Source organism: Telopea speciosissima, chromosome 5 (genome assembly GCF_018873765.1).
Source record: "Telopea speciosissima isolate NSW1024214 ecotype Mountain lineage chromosome 5, Tspe_v1, whole genome shotgun sequence".
Taxonomy (NCBI): domain Eukaryota; kingdom Viridiplantae; phylum Streptophyta; class Magnoliopsida; order Proteales; family Proteaceae; genus Telopea; species Telopea speciosissima.
Genome location: NC_057920.1, coordinates 1,117,631 through 1,145,242, shown reverse-complemented (window position 1 = coordinate 1,145,242; position 27,612 = coordinate 1,117,631). Strand labels below are relative to the sequence as shown.

Sequence of the window (27,612 nt, the reverse complement as noted above, 5' to 3'; positions counted from 1 at the left end):
GATTTCACCGATCACCGAGTCTTTGAGGGACTAGTGCTACTTCTATGTGAGTTGTTTTCTCTCCTTCCCTGCTTCTCCTCCTCCTCCTCTTCTTCTTTTCCCCTTTTTTTTTCTGTGCATTTCTTAAAAATCAAAATTCACGGAGCGTTTAGAATCTTATATTGCTAGCTTGTCGTAATGCATCTGGATGGTTATGGTTAATCCCGCCCCTTCCTTGCGCCTTCTTCCTTTCTCCTGTTAACCCTTGTAATTCAACCTTAATTTTCTCGAAGTGTTCCTCTGCAACTTTTATAGGGCTTACCATACTTTCTGTTGCCCCTCTCGACTCCTTCTACAGTCCGTCTCAAAATTTTTTTTTTTGGGGGTTGACGATCGAGAAATGAATTTGCACATGCATTGGAATTATGAATTTCTCGGCAATGCCAGTTCATGGAAGTTGTATTAGATTGTTTTCCAGTTTTGAGGATTTTTTTTTTCTTTCTTGGTTTGGTTATGCATTTTGGGGGGGGGGTGGGGTGTGGTGGTGGTGGAGGTTTGCGAAAGTCTAATTGGAGTGGACTGGTGGTGTTTAAATTTGTTTTTATCAAATTATCCCAAGTCTAAATGCTAGACTGCTTTTATTTAATTTCTGATTATTTATGATTTCTTCAGTGATATAATGGGTGAAAAAAGAAGTTGGTCCAATTCCATGGCAGTTAGAGAGGCTCGGCTACTGGATCGGACTTCCAAGGCTCCCTACCCCATTTTTGGGTCCTTCGAGCAGTACAGTCCTGCTGGTATAGATTCTGCTCCTATACTTGAAGTCAAAATCCATATTTTATGTGTTTCTTAATTTTTATGTTAATGGATATGCTACATTGATATTAAAAAAAAAAAAAGGCATACCCAGTGCACAAGGCTCCCGCACTGCGGGGTCTGGGAAGGGTCATAATGACCGCAGCCTTACCCTTGCTTTCACAGAGAGGCTGTTTCCAGACTCAACGCGTGACCACTTGGTCACAATGGAGCAACCTTACCATTGCACCAAGGCCCGCCGCCCTTTATGCTACATAGATATAATCTCACCGCCCTCTATGCTACATTGATATAATTACCTTAAATTTATAACTGCTTTGGCCCCTCAACAAATTAAAAAAAAAGGCAAAGGGATCAATTTTATTTATCCAGTTTCTATGGTATACTTTAATGAGATGTATCAGTGATTTGAATGCATTTATGGATTCTCTTTGTGATTGCTTTCTTTCTTAAAAGCAGAATCATACTCCAGAGGCTATAAAAGAATGAAAATATCTGATGAAAGAAAAGATTCCAGCAGCATGTCTTGGATTGAAAGATTGCATGCTAAAACCAAACGGAAGGATGGAAAGATCGTAGACTTTTCTGATCCATTTGCTTTGCACAATTTGTTGGAAGGTTTGGACCGATGCAAATACGGAAGTGTTACCAAAGATATTGAGGATCTTCTTGCTCGAAAGATGCAAGTCTTAAGTCCTCTATTTGCAAGATATCCCTTTCTACAAAGAACTGGTTTAGATACTTCTGGTTCTCTCAAGGGCCAACCTAGAGAGGTTTGTGAGTCGTTGAATCAGCAACCCCATCATGATATTATTGATCTGGAGGATGACCACATAGCAAATGATGTTCCAGCGTTTGAAAATTCAAAACCATTGCATGAACATGGTGGTGAAAGTGCCGTGTGTGTACCTGGTGGTTCCAATTCCATAGAGCACAAGCAAACCAATCTACCTAAGGACCTTCAGAGTCAATTTGATCTGCCAATTGTAATTCTTGATTCGGATGAAGAAGATGGAGACAGTATTGGCGCCAGACATGATTCTGGTTCAAAAGTTGTTGCTTCTAACTTTGAAACTCCATTTGGATCTGAAAAGAATGGTCTTTGTAATCTGAGAAATGGAGTAGCTGTTATGGCTGCCACCAGCTTATTGCCATTGGTGAATGAGCTTCAGTATCAAGGGAGAAATAATGAGCTGGTGAATTCAAAACTAGATCGAAGCAATGCCGTTGAAGCAAATAGGAGGCCATCATATCAGTATCAGGAAGTTGTCTTGAGGAAGGCAGTTGAAGAAATCCCATTCAGGGATCTATATGTAAGTTTTCTGAATTTGTTATTCTGTTGTTGCATGTATATGTTAAACTCATTGATTAGGTGGAAAACGATTCAATCACATGCAGTTGGTTGAGGAGTTACAAATACAGTCACTGACATGCTCAGAACCATATTAAGCTGGCTAACCAATCCTCTCACACATCTACAATTGAAGAGAAAAGAATGCTGAGTATTTGTACCTTAACTGATTTGATTTGGAAAAGGCTATCACATTTCTATGTATAGATTGTTATGTTCCTAGTTAAAATGAGTTTACAATCAGTGTGCTTGACAAAGTGAAGAGAAATGGGCATTTACTCCCGAAGCCAATATTTCTTTTTCCATCTTTTCGTAACTTCTCCTGTTTCTTTCATTTTGATGGATTTTAAGCTCTTCCAAACTGATTTGCTTCTGCCAATATACACAAAAGTTGAAGAGAAAATTCTTCAAACAGGACAAGGAGCCTTTGGTAAGAGCCCCCCCCCCCCCCTCGTCCCTTGTTTGATTAATTGCTTGCTTCTGTTGGAGCAATGGTTTTCTCTGTAGAATTCCCTGCTCTGGTAATGGTTCAAAATGCAAAACGCACTGAAAAGATAGGGCATTTCCCATTTTCATAGAAACTTCTATACTAGAAAGAATGGAATGTCCAAGTATAGCCCCTTTGGGTTGTAAAATATATTGGTTTAGCGGTTTGTTGTGCTGTGTGGTCTTCTTTCAGGACCCGATGCTTCATTTTTGTTGCTTCAGCCTATGTTTTGGAGCGCAGTTCAAGCTCTTGGCTTGTAGCCTTTGAGTCAGGGATGACTCCGTTTCATCTGCCAATTTGGCTTTTTCAATGCCTTCACTTAACCTTAAGTAGACATAGCGCTATACTTGAAATGCTTTAGAGATTGAATCAAATCAATTGCGAAACCATTGCTTTCAATTGGTTGGGTTTGAACCAGTCCAACAGCCACTCTCTTTTGTTTTATCCATTTCTGGTTTTATAGACTTAAGGGTTTCTGAATATAAAATTTATTCCCCTTACATGGCAAAGCAAAATTTAAAGTTACTGAATAGTAAGTGCAAGGTCATGTTTAACTTCTGTTTTTAACTTTACCTGATCTTTTCAGGAAGTTCCTGTTTTCCTCTGATCTTTGAAAAATCTGTGTCAATCTTAAATTTCGCATTTCTGTTTTCTCTTGTAGTGTATCCTAAAACTAATGGTTGATATAGCTAGGAGATCTTACAAAGAGAAATAATCTCTTACTTACAGATTCAAGTTGGCTCAAGCCCAAATCGACAAATCTCTCTCTCTATATATTGTGTATTCAAAATTAATGTTTGAAATAGCCAAGAGATCCTGCGAAGAGAAATAATCTTTTACAGTTTTTCTGACTAAACCAAAATTTGCTTGCTTTTCTAAGTTGCTTTCTCTGTGTATCATGGTTTCTCCAACTTATTCTTCTAAACTGAAAAAAATGAATGTGATCTCTACCTAGTGTTCTTCTGAAATTTTAGTCATTATTATTTTAGTTAATTTCACTTCAGCTCCATTTCTGTCTAATTCCTGTATATATACGATCATTTACCTCAATATTGTGGAAACCAGGCATAGTCAAGATCATTTTACCTGGGATTGATGACCTCCTTCATGTGAGGTTCACTATGTGTGACTCAAGACAAAGACGAACTGTGAAACTTAAACAAGATTGTTTTATATTATGTTTTTAAATTAAGAAAAAAAGGGTAGTTCACGTTGATTTTGGATGCTTATCATCATTTCCAGGTGAGAGAATATGGAGAGGGAAACATTCCAAAAGGAGAAGAGGATGGGTCTGGTAGCGGCAAAGTTTCTAGAAAAGCACAACGTGTATATGGAGAAGAGGAAAGGTCTGGGGGTGACAAGCTTTCTAGAAAAGCACAAGGTGTACATGGAGAAAGGTCTGGTGGCGACAAAGTTTCTAGAAAAGCACAAGGTGTATATGTTGGTGTTCAGGATGATACAATGATTGAGAAAAGCAAAGTTTCTAGAAAAGAACAAGGTGTATATATTGGTGTTCAGGATGATACAACGATTGAAAAAAGCAATCATCAAAGTAATGAAGATGATGGTCTTGGGGATATCTGGAGAGAAATGACATTTGCATTGGAATGTTCCAAGGTACTTTTTTTGAATATCATTAATCCCACTTTAAAAAAACTGAAAGGACATGGATGGTTGCTTCTCATTTTTCCTCATTATGTTTAATTGTATTGACTTCTATTTGTTCTTCAGCCCAATGATGGATGCTCTGAAGTTTGAATTTTGTTTGTTAGCTTCATGAAAATTAATGAATTGAAAAAACGGGCATCAGGGATAAAAATAAATTGTATTTGCATTATTTGATTTCTCATAGTAGGCAAACAGAATGGTTTCTATGTTTGAAGATGTAGCCATGCTTATTAATACTCAAGTTTGAATGCTTTATTGCATTATCTTCAACATGATTGGCCTATTCTGGTACTTTCTAAAAGTATTGTTTGATCGTCTCATTGGAATGTGTATAACACATGTGATCCCATGGAGTGCTAGTTCCTTGTCTCATTAAAAAAGAATTTGTTACTCGTTTTTGGTCCTTGACTTTCTGCTCTCATCCTTAGTTATCTAATAATGCAGGTCTGGTCCAAAATTTGGTCCTATTTTAATATCTATTGTGCTATGGGCTTTTAACTCCTTGGGTTTTAACTCAACTCAACTCAACTCAGATTTATCATTTATCCTCAATTAAATGAGTTCGGCTACATGATGTAGAGACACTACCTTGGACCGACCCAAACGCATTTGGGTATCCAAACGAAGATGAACTGGGTCCAGTTTGAGCTTTTGGATCTAGAAGGATTTTAAGAATATATGTTATTTGGGGAAAATAATGTCTTTTTTCTTTATTTTATTCTGTTAACTTTGTAGGATATTTGGTTTACCAATTCTTCTTAGTTCCTAGTTAGAGTGTTGGCCTTATTTTTAGGAGTCTTTTATTTCTCTTTATATATGATGTAATTCCCAATCGTTGGAGATAAATTGAATAGAATGGAATAGTTGAGTTATGGTTTGAGTAGCTTGTGTGGCTGTGCATGTGCACTCTTCTCTCTCCCCCCCCCCCCCCTTCTTCATATGCGATTTCCCTCCTACAACTCTGATATTCCTTTCTTCCCTACCGGTCCTCCACCAATTTGGTATCAGAGCTGGAGAATCCATTATCCTTTCCTGTCGATCTCTTTCAACTCATTCTTCTTCTTCTTCCCAGATACCTTTCTCGTTACTGTCCTGCGGTAACAACAGCAAACCCCTTTCATCCATCTCCCTAAGCTTCCTATCTTCTTCCCCACTGTATCAGTGAACCCAAAAAAAAAAAACCGACCACAACAGTCCTCTTTCTTAGTTTCTTTACAATCTCCCGCAGAGAAAATCCATCCCTCCGTTACACTCCTCCACCCTCCCTTTGACCTCCACTGCAACCCCTCCCTTTTCCCACAACTACAACAACCCCCCCTGTGCTTCAATCGAAACCCCTTTCTAGGGTACAGCCAGCACCCCCAAAAAAAAAAAAAAAAAAAACCTGGTTTCGAAGCTTCCTACAGCGAGTTGTCCTCCTCCTTCAAAGTCACTGGTTGCCTGGATTTTCTCCTTCAAAGTCGCGCATACACTTCCCCTTTTGAAGTTGTTTCACCATATGCTGCTGTTTTCCCTCTTTGGAGTAGCAGACTCCAAGCAGGAGACTAGAATTGGTAACCCCCAAAATCCACTTCTTTTTTTTTTTTTAACCTACCTTTTAAGTCTTATCCCTTTTATAACATAGTTTCTCTATTTCCTGAATTATCCCCCCTCTCCCACTTATTCGTTAGTTACTTTTTCTTCTTTTTTTTCTTTCCAGAATTGCCCCTCCCTTCTATTCTTATTCTATTTTGTCTTGCTATTCTTTTTTCTTCCAAGTTTACCCCTTCCCACCAATACGTTATACTAGCCTTCTTTTCTTCTCTTTAGTTTGCAGTCCAATGAATTACAATTCTGCCATTATTATCATAAGCCCACCACATCATGGAGGTTGATTGATACGGTTTACTCCCTTCGATTAGAGATGGGTTCCGTAAATTGCAAACAGAACTTTGCAATCTCCATATAGGGCTTCTTGATTTAAAGACAGGTTGTCGAGAGCTTGCCAAAAATAATAACAGCTTCTATGATAAGGTGTCAAGCATGATAGAATCTTCCGAAGGCGGATCAGAAGTGGCCATCAAATGTGACAATCAAGCTAAAGTGAACGGTCCAATCAAGTTTGCAGTTGAAGGATTGATCGCTATGCGATTTCAGTTGTGAACCCCACGATCAGATTCCCATTGAATAGACATCGTTTGCTAACGACCATCAGAAGATCGTGATGGTTGATCATGAGATGAGTTGGATCATCGCCCCATCAAAGTCGATATTTGTGGATGCCAATCGAATGGTGCTGATTCTCTCGTTTTACAAAACTTGTCACGAGTTTTTCTCAACACCGGGGGAGTTGATGCAGATACACTACCTTGGACCGATCCAGACCCATTTGAGTATCCAGACGAAGATGAATCGGGTCCAGTTTTAGTTTTTGGATCTAGTAGGATTTTAAGAATCTATGTTATTTCGGGAAAATAATGACTTTTTGATGCAGTTAGCCGTGGGATTAATTAGATATCATATGTAATTTTTTTTTTTGTCATCTTTATCTTGTTAGAGAGTCGTTAGTAGCAAGTAGGGTTGAGTCCAAATTCTGTTTCAGTTGAGTCCAAGATAGAGTCAAACTCTATTTCAGTCTTAGGTTTGGATTAGGATTTCTTTTGCTTAATTCTATAAGGGCCCGTTTGTTTGCTGGATAAAAGTGGGATAGGCAAAAAGGGGTGGGAAAAGTGTACTATTTCCCCACAAAATACCAAGGATGTGTGTGTTTGGATACATGGGATGGGAAACTTCCAGACAAGCTCATTAAATGCATTTATTCTTGTCTGGTGAGGTGGCACCCCTCTTTTTCCCACCCCATTCACTGTCAAGACTTTGGCACTATTCATGGAAAAGTTACTTTTAAGTCTATCTCTCTCCTCTTCCTATTTCCTTTCTTTCCCATGGAATCCCACCCCATGTCCATTTCTTCTCTCTCCCACTAAATCCTTCCCCACTACAAAATGCATATTCCATTATTTCCTTTCCTTGTCAACCCAACCCACAACATGTGGGACCCATCCTCCCAAGTTTCCCACCCCTTTTTATCCGGCAAACAAACGGGGCCTAAAAGAGCATGTAACCCACGATGGGGTTTAGTTTTTGGGAATGAAATTTTCTTCTTCTTCTCTGAGTGTCTTCACCCTTTACTCACGGTATCCTGTTCAGCGTTACTGTCAGGCCCTTGCAAAAACCGATTGAGCTTCCCTCTGTTCAATATCAGGTGTGGGGTTTATATTTGCCTACCAGAAGCGACTTCAACTCCAGGAGCTCACGTCCTAAAGCCCTTGTTGAAAATAGAATCAGATCTGGTTTCTCCACTGGAATCATCTTCAATAGCAGTTCCTGATTTCAGATTTCACTGATCAACTGCAAGCAGAATTTTGAGGCTAATTCTCGTTGGGATCGGCAGACCTTGGCACTGAGATTTTGTTCCAGAAATTGCAAGAAGAATCATCTTCATATGAGGGAGTTCCCTCTGCTGGAACGACTCCAGTTCTCTGCCTCTCTCTTCTATTTAATTATTGCTAGGTTGAAGGAGATGTAAATCTTTGAAATTGCAAGTAAGGACAACTATTGTTATTTACACAAAACCCCTAGGATCATTGATGCTGTTCTGTTTATCCCCACTTTAAGTGTTTCAGTTCCAAGACTACCCTTTCTATCCACACGTTGAATCCTTTGTGTTTTAGAGTTATGATAATTTACAACTCTGCCACTCCTTCACAACTTCAGATTATTTACCATTCTGCCATTGTCCTTATAAAACCTCATGTATTTACTGTTTGACACTATTTGAATAATCTAACACTTGGGTGGGCCCATAAACGATCCGAATAGGGTTTTGGAACCCCAGATCCGCACCACTTTTTTCTTTATTTTATTCTGTTAGCTTTGTAGGATATTTGGTTTCCCAATTCTTCTTAGTTTCGTAGTTAGAGAGTTACCTTATTTTTAGGAGTCTTTTATTTCTCTTTATATATGATGTAGTTCCCCAGTGTTGGAAGTAGATTGAATAGAATGGAATAGTTGAGTTATGATTTGAGTAGCCTGTGTGGCTGTGCGTGTGCACTCTTCTCCCCCCTGCAACTATGATATTCCCTTCTTCTCTACCGATCGTCCACTACTACATGGATCCTTTTTCTCTATTCAGCTTTTTTCAAAGCCATACTTGTTACTAGTCCTAAGCTGTGCATGTCTTTCCTCACCACTTATCCTAGAGTCATTTTAGGCCTACCCCTGGCTCTTTTAGCTCCTTCAAGCTAAATCAAATCACCAATGTTTTATGCTGTTGGTCCCAAGCCCGGATAAAGGAGGAAGGCTGGTGCGTCAGGTCAGCAATCGGCTTGGTAAAAACTCTAGCCAAACCCTTTTGCATGGATCCTAGAACTTTATATTTTTGGGTTTTAATTGTAATGGGCTGAATTGTGAGGCCTAAAAAATGGGGGGGGGTCTAAAGGGATGTACAAAATTAGATATCTAATTAGTAGTGGGGTCCATTAGGTAATGTAGTTGGCTTTAGTTTAGTCATTAAGGAGTCCTATTTTGGTTAGTTGTGTAAGGCCCAAGTTATCTAGAAGGCTTAGGCTTCAACAATTTTAATTAGGTGGTTTTTGGTCCATTAGCTATTAGTTAGGAAGTTATTAACTTGTGAAAGATCATATTGCAACAAAAGTTGTTCCACATCATGAGGTCGTTCTTCCTCACACATTTTAAGACAAGAAAATGCAGTCAAAGTGTTGTGTTTTGAATTTGTTTGAGTTGAAGACAAGAAGCTGCTAGTGTCCCTCCAAGTGTTGTTATTTCTACCCTTCTTCAAAACTTGAGGACAAAATTTGGTGTTATTTTAATATCTATGGGGTATGGGGTTCTAAAGGGATTTACTAAAAAATATATTTAATTAGTAGTGAGATCCTTGAGGTAACGTAGTTGTCTTCAGTTTAGTCATTAAAGGGTCCTACTTTGGTTAGTGGTGTGGGGCCCAAGTTGTCTTGAAGTTATCTAGAAGATTCAGGTTTCAGCAATTCTAATTAGTTAAATATTTTCAAAGTACTTGTTAGTTAAGTTAGTCTAGTTACCTAAGAGTTTTAGATTTAGGAGATGTACTTTTCATTTCTTGTAAATATGTAATGAATCCCCATGATAATGGTTAATGGAATATAATACAGAATTTGGATTTGAATTGTGTAGCCAAGAATGCTTCATATTTTCTCTCTCTTCCTGTTCAAGGGTACTGTTCTCAGTCCCATAACTGCCTCTATCTCTCCTCTTCTCTTTCTTTCTTTCCCGATGCAGGCTACTGGAACCAGCAAACAACTAGTCTTTTTCAAATCCTGATTTATCAAGAAAATAGCAGATCTGGGCCTGTGGATCAGCCGATCTGATCTTTGATTCCTAATCAGAATCTAGGTTGGGACTTGGCAGACTGCATTCCTAATCTTGACGAATGGGTAATCATTCAACCATTCCAGTTAACTGGTTTGACTGTCCTCGTCAGACAAGTTTTTTTTTTGGGTGAATAAAAAATTCAATATCAAAGGAAAGAAAAATGGAGGGGGGGGGGGAAGAATACAAACAAGCACGAACCAATTACAAAGCTCTACCAAAAAAGGCAAGAGCTTGCAAAAAGAAGGGCAAAGACCCCCACAAAAACCAACTTGCTAAAGAAAGGGAAAACTCTTGGACAGCAAAAAGCATGATCATAAATATCTGAGCTTAGAGGCAAAACCTTCTCCGGGCAAGGAAGGGAGTAGGCTATGTAGGGATGATTCTTAGGGTAGGGAGGGGAGCTGGGGTTGCGACGGCGAAAGACTCGAAGGGTAGGCGGGGCAATAGGATGGGCCACACTAGGGATGGAAAAAGACAAATATCGTCAGACAAGTTATTGACACCAAAATTGGAGTTCCTTCAAAAAATGGTTAATCCACCGGTTTAAAGACTAGGTGGCTGGTAAACTAGTTCAACTGGCCAGGCCGCTTCTCAAAACAGTGATTTCTTCCATCTCAACTGTCTCCTAATCCATTCATTCACTCATCAAAACTATTTTCTTTTTGTCACTCTCAGACTCGATGACTGGATATATCAATTCTGCACTGTGATTAAGCACAAAGTTCATTTTGAGTGGCTTATTTTTGGTTTACCGCTCACTTTCTTTGTGTCTGGGGTGTTGGCTGCTACAACTGGGGATTAAATTTCTGATGGCTGCTACCACTATGATTTAATTAATTATGAAAGATAATTGTAATCCAGATGCATTTGTTTGGGGTGGGAGTACTCACCCTAAACATACAACACACCTCCAGTTCCGTCATCCCACTCTATCAAGGGTTATATCTATTTTTAGGGTGTAAATTTTTTGGGGCTTTACTCACTGCCTTGACGCATGTTCTTTTTAGGCTTTTGGTTTTCCCCTTGTTTAGGGCCTTTTGCTGTCCTTGTATAACTCTCTCACTTGTGCCTTATTTATCTTAGATGCACAAACAAAAATATTTCATCTTAGTTCTGCTATCTTTGCCAATCGTTGATGCTTCCTCTTAGTTTCGACGGATTTCTGATTTTTCTAGTTTTATCCTTTCTACTCTTGGTTTACATCCATCCAAAGATCCTTGTCTGAGTTATGTTCATTCCATGGACTTCTTTTTTACTTCTTAATTCCTCACATTATGTTCCATATGTCAGTTCATCAGCGGCCTTTAAGCTGTTGTGTAAAATTTTCCATCCTATTTGAGTGGTATTCACCTTTGGTTAAACCTCCAGATTAGCAAAATCAGAGTCTTAAAGTACAAGCAAATCTGCTTTGTCTAGAAAGAGAATTTCTGGTTTATCTTGAAATTCTTAAAGATGTTTCTGTCAATAACTCAAACCATTTTTTTGCTGATCTATAGAAAATGTAAGCTGCAGGTTGAAGATACTGTTGTGTGATGCAGATTCATCACCAAACTGGGTTTCTTTGCTTAGGAATAAGTCGAGGGTTGGATTTTATACATGTTGGGGCTGTTGGGCCTTTGGTCCCATGGGTTTTCAATGTAATAGGTCACTTTTATGGACCATAAGTATGGGTAATATTAGGTTGCATACGGGATTAGCTTCTATACTTAGTTTTATTTTAATGTTTTTATGTTTTTAATTGAACAGGTTTGAACTAGTGGTTCAATATAAGTTATTAATTAGTTTTTATTTTATTTTGTGACTACTTAAGCAGTCACATGACCTTTTAAACTGGTCCACTCCTCTCCACGTTTCATAGGAGAGGATGTGCTTTGTAATTAGAATCGGCCAAGGATTCCCATTCCTTGGCTGAATAGGAAAAAGGCTTTTTGGCCATTATAAATAAAACTATTTACATGGGGGGGGGGGGCGCTTTTTCTTCACCTCACTTTTTGAAAACTTAACTCTAAGCTGCTGATGCAACTTGTCTTCCCCATTGGAGATTTGTCTTGTGTTTGATCAAGGCTGGTGGGATTGGTGTTTGATCAATCGACATCGTGCGGTCTGAGACCCGGGTGGTTCTTCTAAGCTCTACTTTCAAGTTCAAGTCAAGTTCTGGTTTTTTTTATTCAAGATCTACAATCAAACAAGCTGCTTCCAAGGAAGTTTTGCAACAACAGTGAGTTTGACTCATCCCAACCCCAACCATTCTTCTAATCCTCTCATAGCCCAAACCTTAGAATTGCCCATTGTTTGTTTTTTTGGTTTCCTAACACCTTAAAATCACCACAGACCATTCGAGCCATCAAAACACCCTCAAATTTGGATCGAATATTCCTCTCCCTCAATAGGAAATTCGATCCAAGCTGCTCCCTCATCTGACCATCCTAAACCCTAGAAATGCCTCTTCTCCTTTTTTCAAAAACCCAAACCCTAACCCTAACCTTGCTGCCGATTCATTTCAGGCTACTTCCATCCGTTAAAACTTAACGTAACCTTCACTAGAAGACTCCCCTACATCAACTTGACCTAACCCTACCATCAAACCCTAACCCTAATTTGACCTAGCCGAACTACCCTGTTCTTAGCAGATCCTGGTTATTTGGCTAGTTTGACTATTCAAACCTAAGACTACATCATTGTGTCCTTGCTTTCACAGGTGAAGTGCTCATTCCACTAAAAGCCAGGGACCACAAACAACAGGTGAATCTGTTCGCCAAGCAAGGGTTTGAGAAATTTAGTTGGTGTTCTTGGAATTCTTTTCTCTAAGAAACTAGTTTGGTCCTGTTTTCATAGATGTACTTTGTTATTTTTCTGTTTTTCCTTTTTCACTTTGTTGTTATGGTTGGCTGAGCCTAGTATGATGGTGGATTTGTAATGAAACTTATCTTTCTAAAAGTGCTATAATTTGTCATAGAAAAGGCAAAATACATAACAATTTCATCAATTACTCTACTAGTTTGTCAAAAAATTAGGTGATAGATGTGTGGGTCTAAAAAAAATTATTGAAATCGATTCAGTCAGTTATAATCATAGTTTTAAACATGGAACTAAATCTCGTTGAAACTGACTGAAATCTCTGAGTTGTCTCAGTTTCTGGCCTGGCCGAAACGAAACCCAGGGTTGAAACCTGTCGAGACCCAAGTTTCGACCCTGGGTTTCAACCCAGGGAGGCCCAGGGTTGAAACCCAGTGTCAAAACCTCGAAACAAGATCCAGCACGTCTCGGTTTTCGGCCTGACCAAAACTGGCCTCGATATTTTCAGTTCAGTTTGAACATCGGACCGCCTTCTAACCGGATGAATGCAGTTGGTTTTGCTCAATTAAAAATCAAATGCATATGTGTTTGTAAGGTGATTCGAACTGAAATCCTCTTGGGAATGCAGTAATTCCCAATCACTGTGCTAGGAAGTGCTGATGATACATAACTGTATGCTATTTTTTCTTTATTTTATTTGATTCTTATTCTTTTACAAATTTAAATTATTATTGATGTTTTAAACCATGGTTTGACCAGTCAAACCCAGAATTGGGCCTCTTTTCTGTTTGATGCCTGATCTCCAGCTGTAAAACCTTTGGTTATGACCAATCAGATTGTATGAGTGTAAGATCTTTAAACAAAATAGACACCTTTGTTTCAAAGATCTGAGGTATGAGTGTAAGATCTTTGTTTCTTGTTTTGATCTATGGAAGTTAAGCTGAAGAACTTTTGCGGTTTTGCCAGTGTCTATGTGATTTTGCTACAAGTACTGAATGCACTGTACAAGGATTTTGTTGGGTGTATCAATATCTGCTTTTTCTTAATTTTGTATTTTCTATGGATACCCTTGAGGATCTTTCAGTTTTTGTACAAGTACCTATAAGATAGTTTAATGATTCATGTTGTATATTTTGTCAGGATGCTGCTCCTGATAGTTCAGCTTTTGAACACAGTAAAGGAGGAGAGGATGAAGAATGCAATCATTCTTTTGTTCTCAAGGATGATCTAGGATATGTCTGCCGGGTTTGTGGCATTATAGAAAGGGGAATTGAAACAATATTTGACTTCCAGTGGATAAAGGTATGGGCAAAAGCTACTGAGACATCTTGCTCTGTTTTGGATAAAGACAGTATAAGGATCTGCTATCCATCATGATTAGTTGTTTTCTTTTTTCCTTCCCTTGTTGATTTGGTAAGGTTTATTGCTGCAGAAGATGCTTTTCCTCGTGTTTCCCTATTTTGAGTCTGATTGATTAGTTGATAGTATTACTGGAATTTCATTTTTAGGGAAATCAGAAGGTAAATGAGTCATTATGTCCACATGCTTCCCATATCATATAACAACTCTTGTTCATTTTGTAGCTTGGACATATACTATTATACTTTTTGGAATCTCTATTGCTGGCTGACATCAGGTTTTCACATCATGACCACCAAATTAGAACTTCCTGTCTCTGCCCTATTTGCAAACCATTTTATTTATATGAACATCTAGAGTATCATTTATGTGCCAACCAATACTAGTCTTTTGCTGCAAATACATCGCTATATATGCATAAATTAATGGAACTGTAATTACATTGTGCACTGTATATCATCAGTGAACCCCGTACTCAATTCAATAAACAGATGCACATTCACCTGCAGCCTAGTTGAAGCATACTAGGCCTGTCTGCCTATTTGGGTTTGGAGTTGCAGAAGTTAATAGGTCTTGATTTTTTTTTTCTCTTTTTAGGGGCGGGGGTAGATGTGTTCAGGTGTGAAACCTTTCCATTAGCCATGAAAAGCCAATCTATTGCATCCACAGAGGGAATTGTTGTACAAATATTGACATATCTGGTGCCATACTTCTTGACACTTTCGTCTGATTCATGTGGCTGGAATTGGTCATGTGGAGACTTGTTTCTTAAAGAGGGAAATATTGGACTTATGCACAAACATATAGGTGTTGCTGGTGGTAAATGTGAGAAGCTATATTTGGATTTCCATTACGTGACGTTGATGGCAGAGTAGTTGCAATGCCATCTTGTATATTTACGAAAACACCTTATAGATACTTACGTGATCCCTGCGATTAGAATTATTGCTAGTTTGTCTGATAGGTTTGCTATTTTTTTCCTCCCATTGCCTTTCTTTCCTCTTTTTCTTCTTGACAAACTTTTTTCATCACCAATAAGCAACACAAAACTATGAGGATTAAGAAGCACAGAAGAGAGAAATAAGCACTGTAAATCACAGGGGAAAAGTCTACTCTGAAAACTCAATAGATTGGTGTAGTTCTGCATCTGCCCCAGTATCACCTTCATTTGCTGGGAGATGCACCCATTAACCAATCTTGGGATGGGGAAGAACAATATAATTATGCAGAGAGAATAATCATAGAGAATGTTGAAGTATATATGGAGCTATGAGTATCTCGATTAGAATATTCTTATTCTAATTGAGATACCTATTTTTGGTGTCTTTGTAATTAGATTAGGGAAATTTACGTTTACCACCCCTGTAGTTTGAATCTATTACGTATACTACCCCTAAGAATTTTCAAATTACGTCCGTTACCCTGAGTGCCAACTCTGTTAGTTTTGGAAGGAAATGACAATTTTTCCCTTTCTTAATACTTAAAGAAAAAACTTTTTTTTTAAGGCCAAAGATTTCATACACGGCCGTGCAAGCATGCACGGTCGTGTACCCTCTCACAAGGAGTTAGAAAAGTCATAAAACCCCACCCCTATTTTAATGCCTTGAAACTCTCACCGTCTCACATGCACAGCTTACACAGCCGTGTATGAAAACTGTCCCCTTTTTTTAATTAAAAGAATCAGGAATCGAGAGGGAATATTCCCTCTCCTTCCCCAAATCATGAAACAGAATAGGGAAAAACCCATTTAGGGTTTGAAAACATGATCATCGCTTCTGATGGTGGCCAAGGAAGATACCGGCGAATGTCCCCCGTCCTCCGGCGACCACAATGCTGGCCTCAGATGCCAGTAAAACAACCGGTTACCATGAATGAAGGCAACACCCTTTTAGGGTTTCAAAAACTCCACTGCCACCTCTTGCGGCGGCCAAATCAGAGGCCGGTGGCATTGGAAATTACCGGCGAACGTTCGTTGGGCACTGGCGATCAACATGCTGAGTTTGATAGGTTGGAAAAAGGGCATCATCAGTCCTTTGGACTTGTTGGAATTCTTGATTATGAAAGCTATGGCTACGGTGGTGGTGGTGTTTAGGGCAGGGACATAGAAGTTTTGGATGGAGGTGAGTGGGGAAGGACGCAAGCTCAGCCACAAGAAGAGAGCGGTGAGCCCCACTGAGAAAATGAAGCTCAGGCAACAACTGCAACAGCTCATAGACTTTGACACTGATTTGTGCCTTGACCGATTGAGATGCTTTTGGATATTGTGACGGAAGTGGATTCACAGATGTGGCCATAAACGGAACTATGGAGGGCTGGGTTTTGAACACCATTAATGGGTGCTTTGAATATCTGAATTTGATTTTTTTTTTCAGGTTCCTCATTTCTTTTGAACAGTGAAGGGATCTCAGGGCTTGTTCTGGCCTATTGGAAAATTCGCCGGCATTGTTTCATCTTTCCTCGAGTATTATGGTGGTCGGTGGAGGCCTGGAAAAGTCGCCGGCAGCGATTGAAGTTCAGTCACCCTCGCAGGTTTCTGTTTTGCGGTGGCTTGAGGAAGAAGATGGGGACAGCCCTCTCTTCCCTTTTGTTTAAGGGGGTAAATATTCATTAAGGGTATTACAGGCATTTAGTTAATATTTGGGTGATGACATCATCACTTAACTGTTCTCATCTAACGGTAGGGGTACGTTTGTAAGAATCTTTCAAAATACAGGGGAGGTTTATGAAATAGATGAAATTCTAGGGGTGGTAGACGTAATATATTCAAACCCCAGGGGTGGTAAACGTAAATTTCCCATTAGATTAAATTCCTAAGTTTGAGTCCTAGTTACATCATGTTTCTATCTTCTATTTCTATGATTCCTAGTTGTAATGGGAATTCTTGATTGTAAGTTTGACATCTAAATAAAGCTATGGGACAGGGACTGTTTAATTCGATCACCGGTCTCTAATCAGTCCCTCTTCTCCATCTCTTCTCCTCATTCTCCTGGTTCTGGTGTTCTAGGGATCTGCCCTGTTACATGGTATCAGAGCACAACCATTAGGTTGTTTCTTATCTGCGATTCTGGTTTGAGAGTCTTCTGCAGTTTATTTTTTCTTTAAAGTTTACAGCATCCTATGCTGTATATGGTTGAGGATTAAACCCTAGATGAAGTTTTCAATTGAAAACTAGGGTTCTACTACTACTGCTTACTTGAAGTGAAGAATCGATTGGAGGTTTTCAAGTTGAAGCTGCTGTTCAACCTCTATTTCTGATCCAATCAGTGAATCATTTTTATTTTGAAAATAGCAGCCTGATTATTTTGAAGATAGCAGACTCAATCTACCTTGCTCTTCGAAGCAATTTTCCTTTACTTCCTGCGATACCCTAGAGAGGGATCATTATCAAGCTACTTTCTCCAATCGATCCAATAAGTTACTGTGAGTTTTTGAGGACTAGTTTCCTTCTTCAGGTACAGCACTCGACTCATACATTCTACTTTTTTTTTGCGATTTGGGTTGTTCAACACTAATTCTGCCGATAAAGTTCCTGCTGCTACTTCTGGGTTTTTAAACCCTACTACTGCCAATTGTTCTGGTACTCCTATTTTTGGGTTTTCAAATCCTAACCCTGCTGGATATTTAGATTTTTATCTACCCTAAACTGGTTCTATTCAAGAGCCAGTTCTATCATTATTGCTGCCGGTACTTCTTTTTTTTTTTGGGGGGGGGGGGGGGGGGGAGGGGGTGGGGTTCTTAACCCTAATCAGGTTCTATTCAAAAGCCAATTGCCTTATACTGCTGCTACTACTTGGACTTGTTAAGTTATCCTTATGGCTGATCCCAAACCACCAATGGACAATGTCCACGTTCACATTATTACCATCAAACTATCTTTTATGGGCCCAGGCTGTGCAAGCATATATTCATGCCAAAGGAAAAATAAAGTACAGTACGGATGATCCACCTTTTACTGATCCAAATGATCCTACCACTGTAACAGCGCATGATGAGTGGATGCTTGAGAACTCTGTTATTAAAATATGGTTATGGCACAGTGTTGTGCTATTGCATCCAATGTGATGTTTCACACCCTTGCTAAGGATGTCTGGAATGATTTGTGTGAAGACTTTTCTCAAAAAAAGAATATCTCCCATATGTATGATCTCTATGAGAAAATTTTCACTTTCCAACATGTAGATGAATCTTTGAATGGATACTTTGTCAGTTAAAAGGGAATGCTTGAAGAACTCCAGATACATCAGCCACTCACCACCAATTTGGATCAGTTAAAACAACAATGGACAGAATTTCATGTTGCTAAATTTTTGGCTGGATTGCATCCTGACTATCAGTCTGTGAAAAGTCAACTACTCACAAGGGAGAAGGTTCCTTCTCTGAATGAAGTTTTCTCTCTTTGGCTAATCCATCTAAGTCTGATCTTACTCCCAAAGACAGTTCCGCCTTTGTTGCTAGTCGTGGTCATGGCCAATCCAGGGGCCGTGGCCGTGGTATTGATGGAAGAGGTACCAGTTATCAGTCTTTTAACAAGTCTTCCTGCCAATGCTCTTATTGTGGGAAACCAAATCATACTGTGGGTACCTGTTGGGCCAAACATGGAAAGCCTGAATGGGCAAATGAACTCGCCAATGCCGCCATGACTGACACTTCTACTGAGAAACCTACCAGTGATATGACTCAGAGTTCTACATTGAGTTCCTCATCCACTGTGTCACGTGATGATTACAATCAGCTTCTTAAACTCCTTCAACAACTTGAAGCCAATTCTGCCTCCACCTCTACCGCCTCCTTAGCATATAAAGTTAACTCAGTCTTTTACCCTTATTCTACCTCCTGACTTATTGATTCTGGTGTCTCATGTTATATGACTGGTAAGTCACACTTGTTTTCTTCAATGAATTAAGTTCAAACCTCTTCTAATGTTATCCTTGCTGATGGGTCATCAACTCAGGTAACTGGTCATGGAGATGTTTCTCCTACATCTCCATGACCCACTGTCATGTTCTTCATGTTCCTAAATTACCTATAAGCCTTTTATCTGTCAGTTAACATACTAAATCCCTTTTTTTTTTTGATAACATTCTATACTTCTTATTGTGTTTTTCGGACCTTCAAATAAGGAAGACGATTAGTGGCGGGCTTGAGTGCGAGGGTTTGTATTACCTGGATGGCACAGGACATTCTACTACAGATACATCTACTATCATACCCTCCACCATGCAATGGCATTTACATCTTGGTCACCCTTCTCTACCTAAACTTCAGTTAATGGTTCCTAGTTGCAAGTCTACATCCCGTCTTGAATGTGAAGCCTGTGAGCTAGGCAAACATCACCGTGCCTCCTTTCCTGCCCATACTACACCTAGAAGTTCTTCTTTGTTTTCTTTAGTGTATTTTGACATTTGGGATCTATGTTGTGTTAGTAATAGATTAGGATTTTCTTATTTTGTTAGTTTTGTGGATGATTACTCTCATTCCACTTGAGTTTACATGTTGAAAAACTGGACTCAATTTCTTGCTGTATTCAAAAAAATTTATCAGGAAATAAAAACCCAGTTTGATACATCCATTAAAATTTTTCGTTCTGATAATACTCTTAAATACACCCAATTAGAGATTTCTGATTTTTGTCTCACTCATGCTATTATTCACCAAACTAGTTGCTCGTGTGGCCGAATGCAAAAATAGGCACTTATTGGAAGTGGCCTGGTCCATTATGGTCCACATGAATGTTCCCAAATGGTTTTGGTGTGATGCTGTCCTCACTGCTTGTTACCTTATTAATTGTATGCCCTCGTCTGTTTTAATCAATAAAATCCCTGTTTCTATTCTTTTTCTTGATAGTTCTTTGTTTCCTTCCCCACCACGTGTGTTTGGCTGTGTGTTTTGTTCACATTCTTCACCTTGTGCTTGATAAATGATCTCCTCTCTCTATCAAATGTATTTTTCTTGGTTACTCTAGAACCCAGAAAGCATACAAATGTTTTGATCTGTGACCATATCCAGTTTCTATCTAATAAACAGTTTGTCAGTGCTGACGTTACATTCGTCGAAAATACTCCTTATTTTTCTCCTCATATGCACCCTACTGTGACCACTGACGACTTTCTAGGTCCACTTTTACCTGTGACCATATCCATCACATCATCTCCACCTGCTCACGTCTATCATTGTCGCCACTGTAGACCACCTATCTTACCATCCCCTACTACTATTAAGTCGGCCCCCACTGTACCTGGTCCATCACCTTCTGATTCCCGTGCTTTGGAGCTGCCATCCACTACTGCCGACGTCGTTCCTCCACCCCCTCCATCTAATTCCGATGCTGAGGTCTCTATCGACTTACTAATTGTTGTCGTAAAGGTACTTGCACATGTACTCAGAAATCCCACCAGTCTATCACTGTTTATCCCATTGAAAAATCTGTCTCAATTTCTCATCTTCCATCTCACTATCACCCTCTTGCTTCTGCTTTATACTAACTTTGTACCTCAGACCCACCGTGAGGTGTTACCTCACCCTGACTGGAAGGCAACAATGGACACAGAAATGGATGCATTGTTATCTCGACAAACTTGGACTCTAGTTTCTTTACCTCCTGGGAAGGATTTTGTCAAGTATCAATGGGTTTATACTATCAGATATAATCTTGATGACTCTATTGAGCGGCTTAAGGCCCAATTGGTTGCTAAAGGCTATACTCAGACCTATAATGTTGATTACTTTGAGACTTTCTCGCCTGTTGCCCGCCTGAATTCAGTTTGTATTCTTATTTCTCTGGTTGTTAATTTTGACTGGCCCTTGTATCATATGAATATCTAAAATGCTTTTCTTTATGGTGACCTTCAGAGGAGGTTTATATGGAGCAACTTCTAGGGTATGTTGCTCTAGGGGAAATCAACTTCTACCAAGGTTTGCAAGCTTCGTAAAGCAATTTATGGGTTAAAACAGTCTCCAAGAGCATGGTTTGATAAGTTCTGCTCCATTGTCACTCAGGTTGGGTTCTCCATGGTGGTGGTGATGGTAGTCTATGTGGGTGATATTATCATATCTGGTAATGATACTTCTGGTGTTGCTCAAGTTAAATCATATCTTCATCAACATTTTTAGATGAAAGACTTGGGTGTTCTCAAGTATTTTCTTGGTATTGAAGTGTTGCGAAGCAAGAAAGGTGTTAGCTTATCTCAAAGAAAATATGCCCTTGACCTTTTGACTGACACTGTTATGCTTGCTTCCAAACCTGCAGATACTCCCATGGATCCCCATGAAAAGCTTGGGTCCATTGAGATGTTCATTAGTATAGAAGACTAGTTGCGAAACTCATTTATATTACTGCCACTCGCCCAGATATATCCTTTGTCGTTGGAGTTATTAGTCAGTTTATGCAACATCCAAAGAAAATTCATTGGGATGCTACTTGTCGTGTGCTGCGATATCTAAAAGGTGCTCCTAGTAAGGGTCTTATTTATCGGCCTAATCGGAATGCTAATCTGGTTGGGTTTTCTGGTGCTAATTGGGCCGGTTCTGATGATGATAGACGGTCTACTATTGGTTATTGTACCTTTGTGAGTGGTAATTTAGTCACCTGGAAAAGCAAGAAACAAACTACTATTGCTAGATCTAGTGTTGAAGCTGAATATAGGGTGATGACACATACTACAGTTGAATTAATGTGGATTAAGTCATTGCTTCAGGAGTTGGGGTTTCCTATCACTCAACGTATGAAGATGTTTTGTGATAATCAGGCTGCTATTTACATCGCTAGCAATCCAGTATTCACAAGAGGACTAAGCACATAGAAATTGATTGTCATTTTATTCGTGATGCTGTTATGAAGAAGCTAGTTTCTACTTCGTTCGTTTCCACTGCTAATCAACTTGGTGATATGTTTACCAAGCCGTTGTTTGGACCTGCCTTCTGAAGAAATTGTTCCTAGCTGGGTCTTGGTGATTTGTACGCTCCAGCTTGAGGGGGAGTGTTGAAGTATATCTCAAGCTAAGAGTATCTCGATTGGAATATTCTTATTCTAATCGAGATACCTATTTTTGGTGTCTTTGTAATTAGATTAAATTCCTAATCTTGAGTTCTAGTCCTAGTTACATTATGTTTCTATTTTCTATTTCTATGATTCCAAGTTGTAATTGGAAGTTTTTATTGTTAGTTTGACATATAAATAAAGCTAGTGTACATGGGACTGATTAATTTAATCATCAGTCTCTAATCAGTCCCTCTTCTCCATACTCCTTCTCCATCTCTTCTCCTCATTCCCTCGGTTTTGGTTTTCTAGGGCTCTGCCCTGTTACAGAGAGGAACTCCCAGATTTATTTCATAAAGCTGGACATGTTCTTTATTCAAGATCGACAACCAAACATGCTTCTGCCAAGGAAGTTCTTCAACAATAGTGAGTTTGAATCATCCCCATCCCCTACAATTCTTCTTCTAATCCTCTCACAGCCCAAACCCTAATATTCCCCCTTTTGTTTTCAATTTTCCCAATACCTAAATTCTGCCCAGACCAAACGAGCCGGCAAAATCCCTCCTTTTTTGGATTGAACTCTCCTCTCACCTAAGGAAAATTCGATCCAATTTGCTCGCTCATTTGACCATCATAAGCCCTAAAAATTCATCTTTTCCTCTTTTCAAAAATCCGAAACCCTAACCCTAACCCTAACGTTGCTACCCATTCAAGTTTACACACTTCCATCCATCACTGATAGACTCCCCTACCACAATTTGACATAACCCATACATCTTACCCTAACCCTAATTTCACCAAAAAAACCTATTTTTGACCTAGCTGATTCACCCGTTCATAACAGATCTTGGTTTACTGGCTCCTAGTGGATCTCCTACCAATCTAGGACTACATTACTTTGGCCAAACATTTTCTCTCGCTGGTCGAGCTTTCTACCAAAAAAGCGATTCGAATCGTATTCTCTTATCTAAGGTTCTTTCTTGTTCATTCGCTCCCCCATCATAGATGGTTCAACCACACCCGGTGCCACAAAATGATTGAGAACTACGACATGGGGTCAAAATGAATTTTGTTCTTAGTATTGGGACTCAAGATGCCCTTATAATCAGAAGACTTTCTCAGATACTTTTCTTAGGGGTGAGTTCCAGTCAACAAGAGTCTTCTCCCCAGGTAAAGTTACCAGCAAGCCACAGGCTAGTGGTTCATCTATTGCATCTTCACGACCTAACTGGCCATATTCTCCACCTCGACTTGGTTTTGACAGATCTTTTGGATTCCAAAGGCTGCCATTCAGTGTTTCAAAAGTGTACGGGCATATCATTGCTCAGTGCCCCAACCGTTTAGTAGCATATCTTGATAAAGATTCTTTCATACCTCTAGCCCTGAAAGAGCAACCGAATCTTGAGACTGTTTGTTTGGAGGCAACAACAATGAAAGTGATGGGGAGCGACAACCTTGTTATGTTTTTCGTTCTGTTTTGACCACTCACAAGGTCTTTAAGGATGAAGATTGACGTTGCAGCAATATCTTTCAGACCTGCATGAAGTGCAATGATCAATTAGGTAGCATGGTGATTGATGGAGGTAATTGCACTAATATCATCTCTGAAGACGTCGTTTGTAAGCTTGGGTTGCAGACAAAGCTACATACAAATCCCTACAAAATTGCATGGGTGAACAAACAATCTCAAGATTACTCATAGGTGTTTGCTCACATACACTATTCGTGGAGTTGAGAAACAAGGGAAGAAGAACAGGAGAAGAGGAGGGGAACCAGGTCACGGGGAAGGGAAGAGAGGAAAAGTGATGGTACCTGATAGAGACGAAGAGGAAAGACAGAAAGAAGCAAACACAGTCACAACATGTAGACAAGCAAACCCAAACTTTATTTCTTCATTCCATTCATTCCTTCCATCGTTGGGATACATGGTATATATTAAAAAAGAAATCAACTTGGGAAAAAAATCTGTTCCACCAAAAAGTTAAAACAAAATAGGAAACTAAACTTGAAACAACTCCTACTTATGACTAAGTCCTACCAAAAGAAAGTGCAATTACAAAGATATCCCCATGTAGCTTATACCCTTACCAACCCTTGTTGGTCCAAAAACTTGGGATGGGTCTGTTTCGTTTGGGCTTGGGTTTCCAAACCTGTTTGTATCGGTCCATCTCCTCTAGCCACTGCATCACCTTGCTGATGGGCTAGTAGTTTATCCCTTTCAGTTCCTACCAACCAGCCTAGCCTGTGGGATTTTCTGCTCAAACCCTTCCAAATTGCCTGGTTGCCCGTTTAAACAAATAATTTATTGTATGTAGAAGTAATCTTGTTTTAGTTTTATTTTATACATTAATTTTTGTATGACTACAGGAATCTGCTTGATTAGAAATGGGCTGGGTTTACATGCCTTCTCCTGTCCATTAAATAAACGGGCGGTTTGTGCCAAGCATGTGACCTGAGACATGCTAATTCAACTTGCCTGACTTCTGCACCTATTTTGAAGTATCAATGTGTTGCATCACCTCAATTTTTCCAATGATTGGTAGTTAGGACATCTTCCCAGAAAAGAAAGAAAGAAAGAATGATCAGGAGTCAGGACACTAGACTTTGTCTTTGATAAAAAAGACTTATATTCCTTGTACTTCCTAAATATCCTATGGAGAGATGAAAGAAAGGGTTTCTTCAGACTTCACCCTTACTTTTTTAGGAGGCCTTATCCATGCCAATTAATTCACCAATATTGATATAGAAATGATATTGCAAATCTCCTTTTTTCAGTTCCAATTATTTCCCATGGATGGTGGTTCTTGGTAGAAAACTCAGTTGATGGGAATAACCCAAAAGGAACTAACTGTGAAAACTTTTCTTTTATATTAACTTAGAAAGAGTGAAATCCTTATTTTTTAAGCTTTGCCCACACATTTTTAACCTCTAGGAAATGGCAGACATAGACCCCCCCCAGAACAATCCTCACTGTAGTCTTTTTAAACATGAATTTTGTCCTGATATTATATGATGGTCATTCTCATCTCTTCTAGTCATGAACTTTGCCGTTGCTTCAGTTGTAGTAAAGAGCTCTGATTTTACTTTTTTTTTTTGTAAATTAGAAAAATGGTTTTGGGAAGTTATTTTCAAAAGCCTGTTGTAGGAGTTGTTGATTAATGGTTTTGTTTATGGTCTTAAAGGCTCTCTAGTTAGCTGACTCATACTTTGACATCAAAACTATTTTGTTTGACTTACAATCTTGGCTTGAGATTTTTATATTGCACTGCTGTTCCTACATTGCGTTAATTTGTTATGGAATGAGATTAAGTCAAGGTGGTTTGAGTATTTATAAATTGTTCCTGAATACTAATGATCCAGGGCACAAAGACTACAAGAACTTACATCTCTGAATCTCAGAGTTCCAAGGGCAGACAACAAACTGAGGTTTCCCTTTCTGGACTTGAAGGGTCTCAGGAAGATCTGACTGTGGCCGAAATATCTGTGCATCCAAGGCATAGGCAGCAAATGAAACCCCATCAAATTGAGGGTTTCACTTTCTTGCAAAGGAACTTAATAACAGACAAACCAGGAGGTTGTATCCTTGCACATGCTCCTGGATCTGGGAAAACTTTTATGATAATAAGTTTTATGCAAAGTTTCCTGGCCAGGTATCCTCAAGCCAGACCTCTGGTGGTACTACCCAAAGGTATCCTGTCTACATGGAGGAAAGAGTTTCAAAGATGGCAGGTGGAGGACATACCTTTATATGACTTTTATTCTTCAAAAGCAGATAATAGGCATCAGCAGTTGGAGGTTTTGAAAATATGGGTAGATCAGAAGGGTATTTTATTTCTGGGTTACAAGCAGTTTGCAAACATTGTTTGTGGCAGTGCGACAAGCAAAACTGCAGCTGCTTGTCATGACATATTGCTGAAGGTTCCTACCATTCTTATATTGGATGAAGGTCATACGCCAAGGAATGAAAACACTGATGTGTTACACTCACTTGCCAAAGTGCAAACGCCAAGAAAAGTGGTTCTTTCAGGCACCTTATTTCAAAATCATGTGAAGGAGGTCTTCAATATTTTAAACCTCGTTCGCCCTAAGTTTTTAAAGTTGGAATCTTCTCGTCCCATTGTGAAGCGTATTCTTAGTAGGGTTCACATATCAGGTGGAAAGAAGTTATTTAAAAATGGTGCGGAATTAGCATTTTATGAGTTGGTTGAGGCCACTTTGCAAAATGATGAAGATTTCAAAAGGAAGGTAACAGTGATACAAGACCTCCGTGAAATGACAAACAATGTTCTTCATTATTACAAGGGAGATTTCTTGGAGGAATTGCCAGGTCTTGTTGACTTCACTGTACTTTTAAATCTGACCAGTAAACAGAAGAATTTAGTAGAAAAAATGAAGAATATGGAAAAATTCAAGAGAAGTTCTGTGGGGAGTGCTGTTTATATGCACCCACGGTTGAAAGAATTCTCTGAGACTGCAACAGCTGGAGACCGGGGTGGCAACTTCAATGATGAGAAGATTGATGACTTGTTAGGGAAAATGGATTTGAAAGATGGGGTCAAGACCAGGTTTTTCCTTAATCTTTTGGGCTTGTGCGAATCTGCTGGTGAAAAGCTGCTTGTTTTCAGTCAGTATCTCCTTCCACTGAAATTCTTGGAGAGATTGATAGTGAAGATAAAGGGTTGGAGCCCTGGGAAGGAAATTTTTATGATCTGTGGTGATTCTAATCCTGAACAGAGGGAGTGTTCCATGGACCGTTTTAACAATTCCCCTGATGCCAAGGTTTTCTTTGGTTCAATCAAGGCATGTGGTGAGGGGATCTCCCTTGTTGGGGCATCTCGTGTGCTGATTTTGGATGTTCACCTAAATCCATCGGTCACCCGGCAAGCCATTGGCCGTGCATTCCGACCAGGCCAATTGAAGAAGGTTTATACATATAGATTGATAGCTGCTGACTCTCCTGAAGAGGAAGGCCATCTTACGTGCTTTAGGAAAGAATTAATTGCAAAGATGTGGTTTGAATGGAGTGAATTCTGTGGTCATCAAGACTTTGAAATGGAGGCAATTGACACAAGGGAATGCGGCGATTCGTTCCTCGAAAGCCCTTTGTTGGGTGGAGATGTAAAGGCTCTGTACAAACGGTATTGTATTCTTTAGAAGGAAAAGTGGTTATTAATAGTTGTTCTTCTAGTGACTATATTTTTTGTCATTTTGTCAATTAAAAAGGTTTGTAATTATAGGTCTTTTCGTGAGTGAATTAATGCTTTATCATCTTAGTCTAATCAATACAACTCTTGGTTCATTCAGGTGAAAAAATCATTTGTCTTATGGCTGGCCCGGCTGCTGAAGAAGTTGTCAAGCTCTTCTACCCGATAAGTTTGCATTTTTCCTCTTTAACTGGAGTAAGTTCATTTTCTTATCTGAAAAGAATATAGATGATGACTGGACTTTGCTCCCTCTGCCCTGGTCTGATAGTTTGTGGGTCTCTTGTAATCCATAACTCATCCTGTGGTGGCACTCCTGTACATAGCTAGTTAGGGTATGTCGTTCCAGCCAAGCCCAAAGAGTAGAACCTCATTTTAATGCTTACAACATTTACTGATAATCAATGACCAGTTTCTGCAATGGGTGAGGTGTGTAGAAATGTAGATACTAGTCCTTGTGCTGTGAACAAATGTAACTATCAGAATTGAAATCAACTGTTAAAAATTTTAGCTGGTGAGCCTTTTTTTTTATTTTTTATTGAGCCTGGAAATGGTTGTAATTGGGGTAATTTTC

The 27,612-nt window shown here is 39.3% G+C and overlaps 1 protein-coding gene and 1 long non-coding RNA gene across 2 annotated transcripts; one reads left to right on the top strand and one right to left on the bottom strand.

Moving 5' to 3' along the window:
* On the top strand, nucleotides 1–27,560 carry LOC122661375 (protein CHROMATIN REMODELING 35-like). Its single transcript, XM_043856755.1, has 8 exons — nucleotides 1–46; nucleotides 652–776; nucleotides 1,255–2,108; nucleotides 3,876–3,906; nucleotides 4,021–4,250; nucleotides 13,644–13,805; nucleotides 25,198–26,975; nucleotides 27,142–27,560. Exons 2-8 carry the CDS (start codon nucleotides 659–661, stop codon nucleotides 27,143–27,145), a joined length of 3,177 nt encoding a protein of 1,058 aa, XP_043712690.1. The 5' UTR covers nucleotides 1–46; nucleotides 652–658; the 3' UTR covers nucleotides 27,146–27,560.
* LOC122661377 lies at nucleotides 9,462–22,758 on the bottom strand. The gene is made up of 5 exons (XR_006332876.1): nucleotides 22,746–22,758; nucleotides 20,321–20,323; nucleotides 15,245–15,249; nucleotides 12,257–12,260; nucleotides 9,462–9,539 (listed from the first exon to the last, which is right to left on the bottom strand). It is a non-coding gene; the product is annotated as an uncharacterized LOC122661377 (long non-coding RNA).
* Nucleotides 27,561–27,612: the final 52 nt, after the last annotated feature.

Bases quoted from the DNA above. Each gene is read 5' to 3' on its own strand.
- LOC122661375 (XM_043856755.1), top strand. From the start codon at position 659: ATGGGTGAAAAAAGAAGTTGGTCCAATTCCATGGCAGTTAGAGAGGCT. The intron at 2,109-3,875 runs GTAAGTTTTCTG...CATCATTTCCAG, and splicing joins TCCCATTCAGGGATCTATAT to GTGAGAGAATATGGAGAGGG. The intron at 13,806-25,197 runs GTATGGGCAAAA...CTAATGATCCAG, and splicing joins TTGACTTCCAGTGGATAAAG to GGCACAAAGACTACAAGAAC.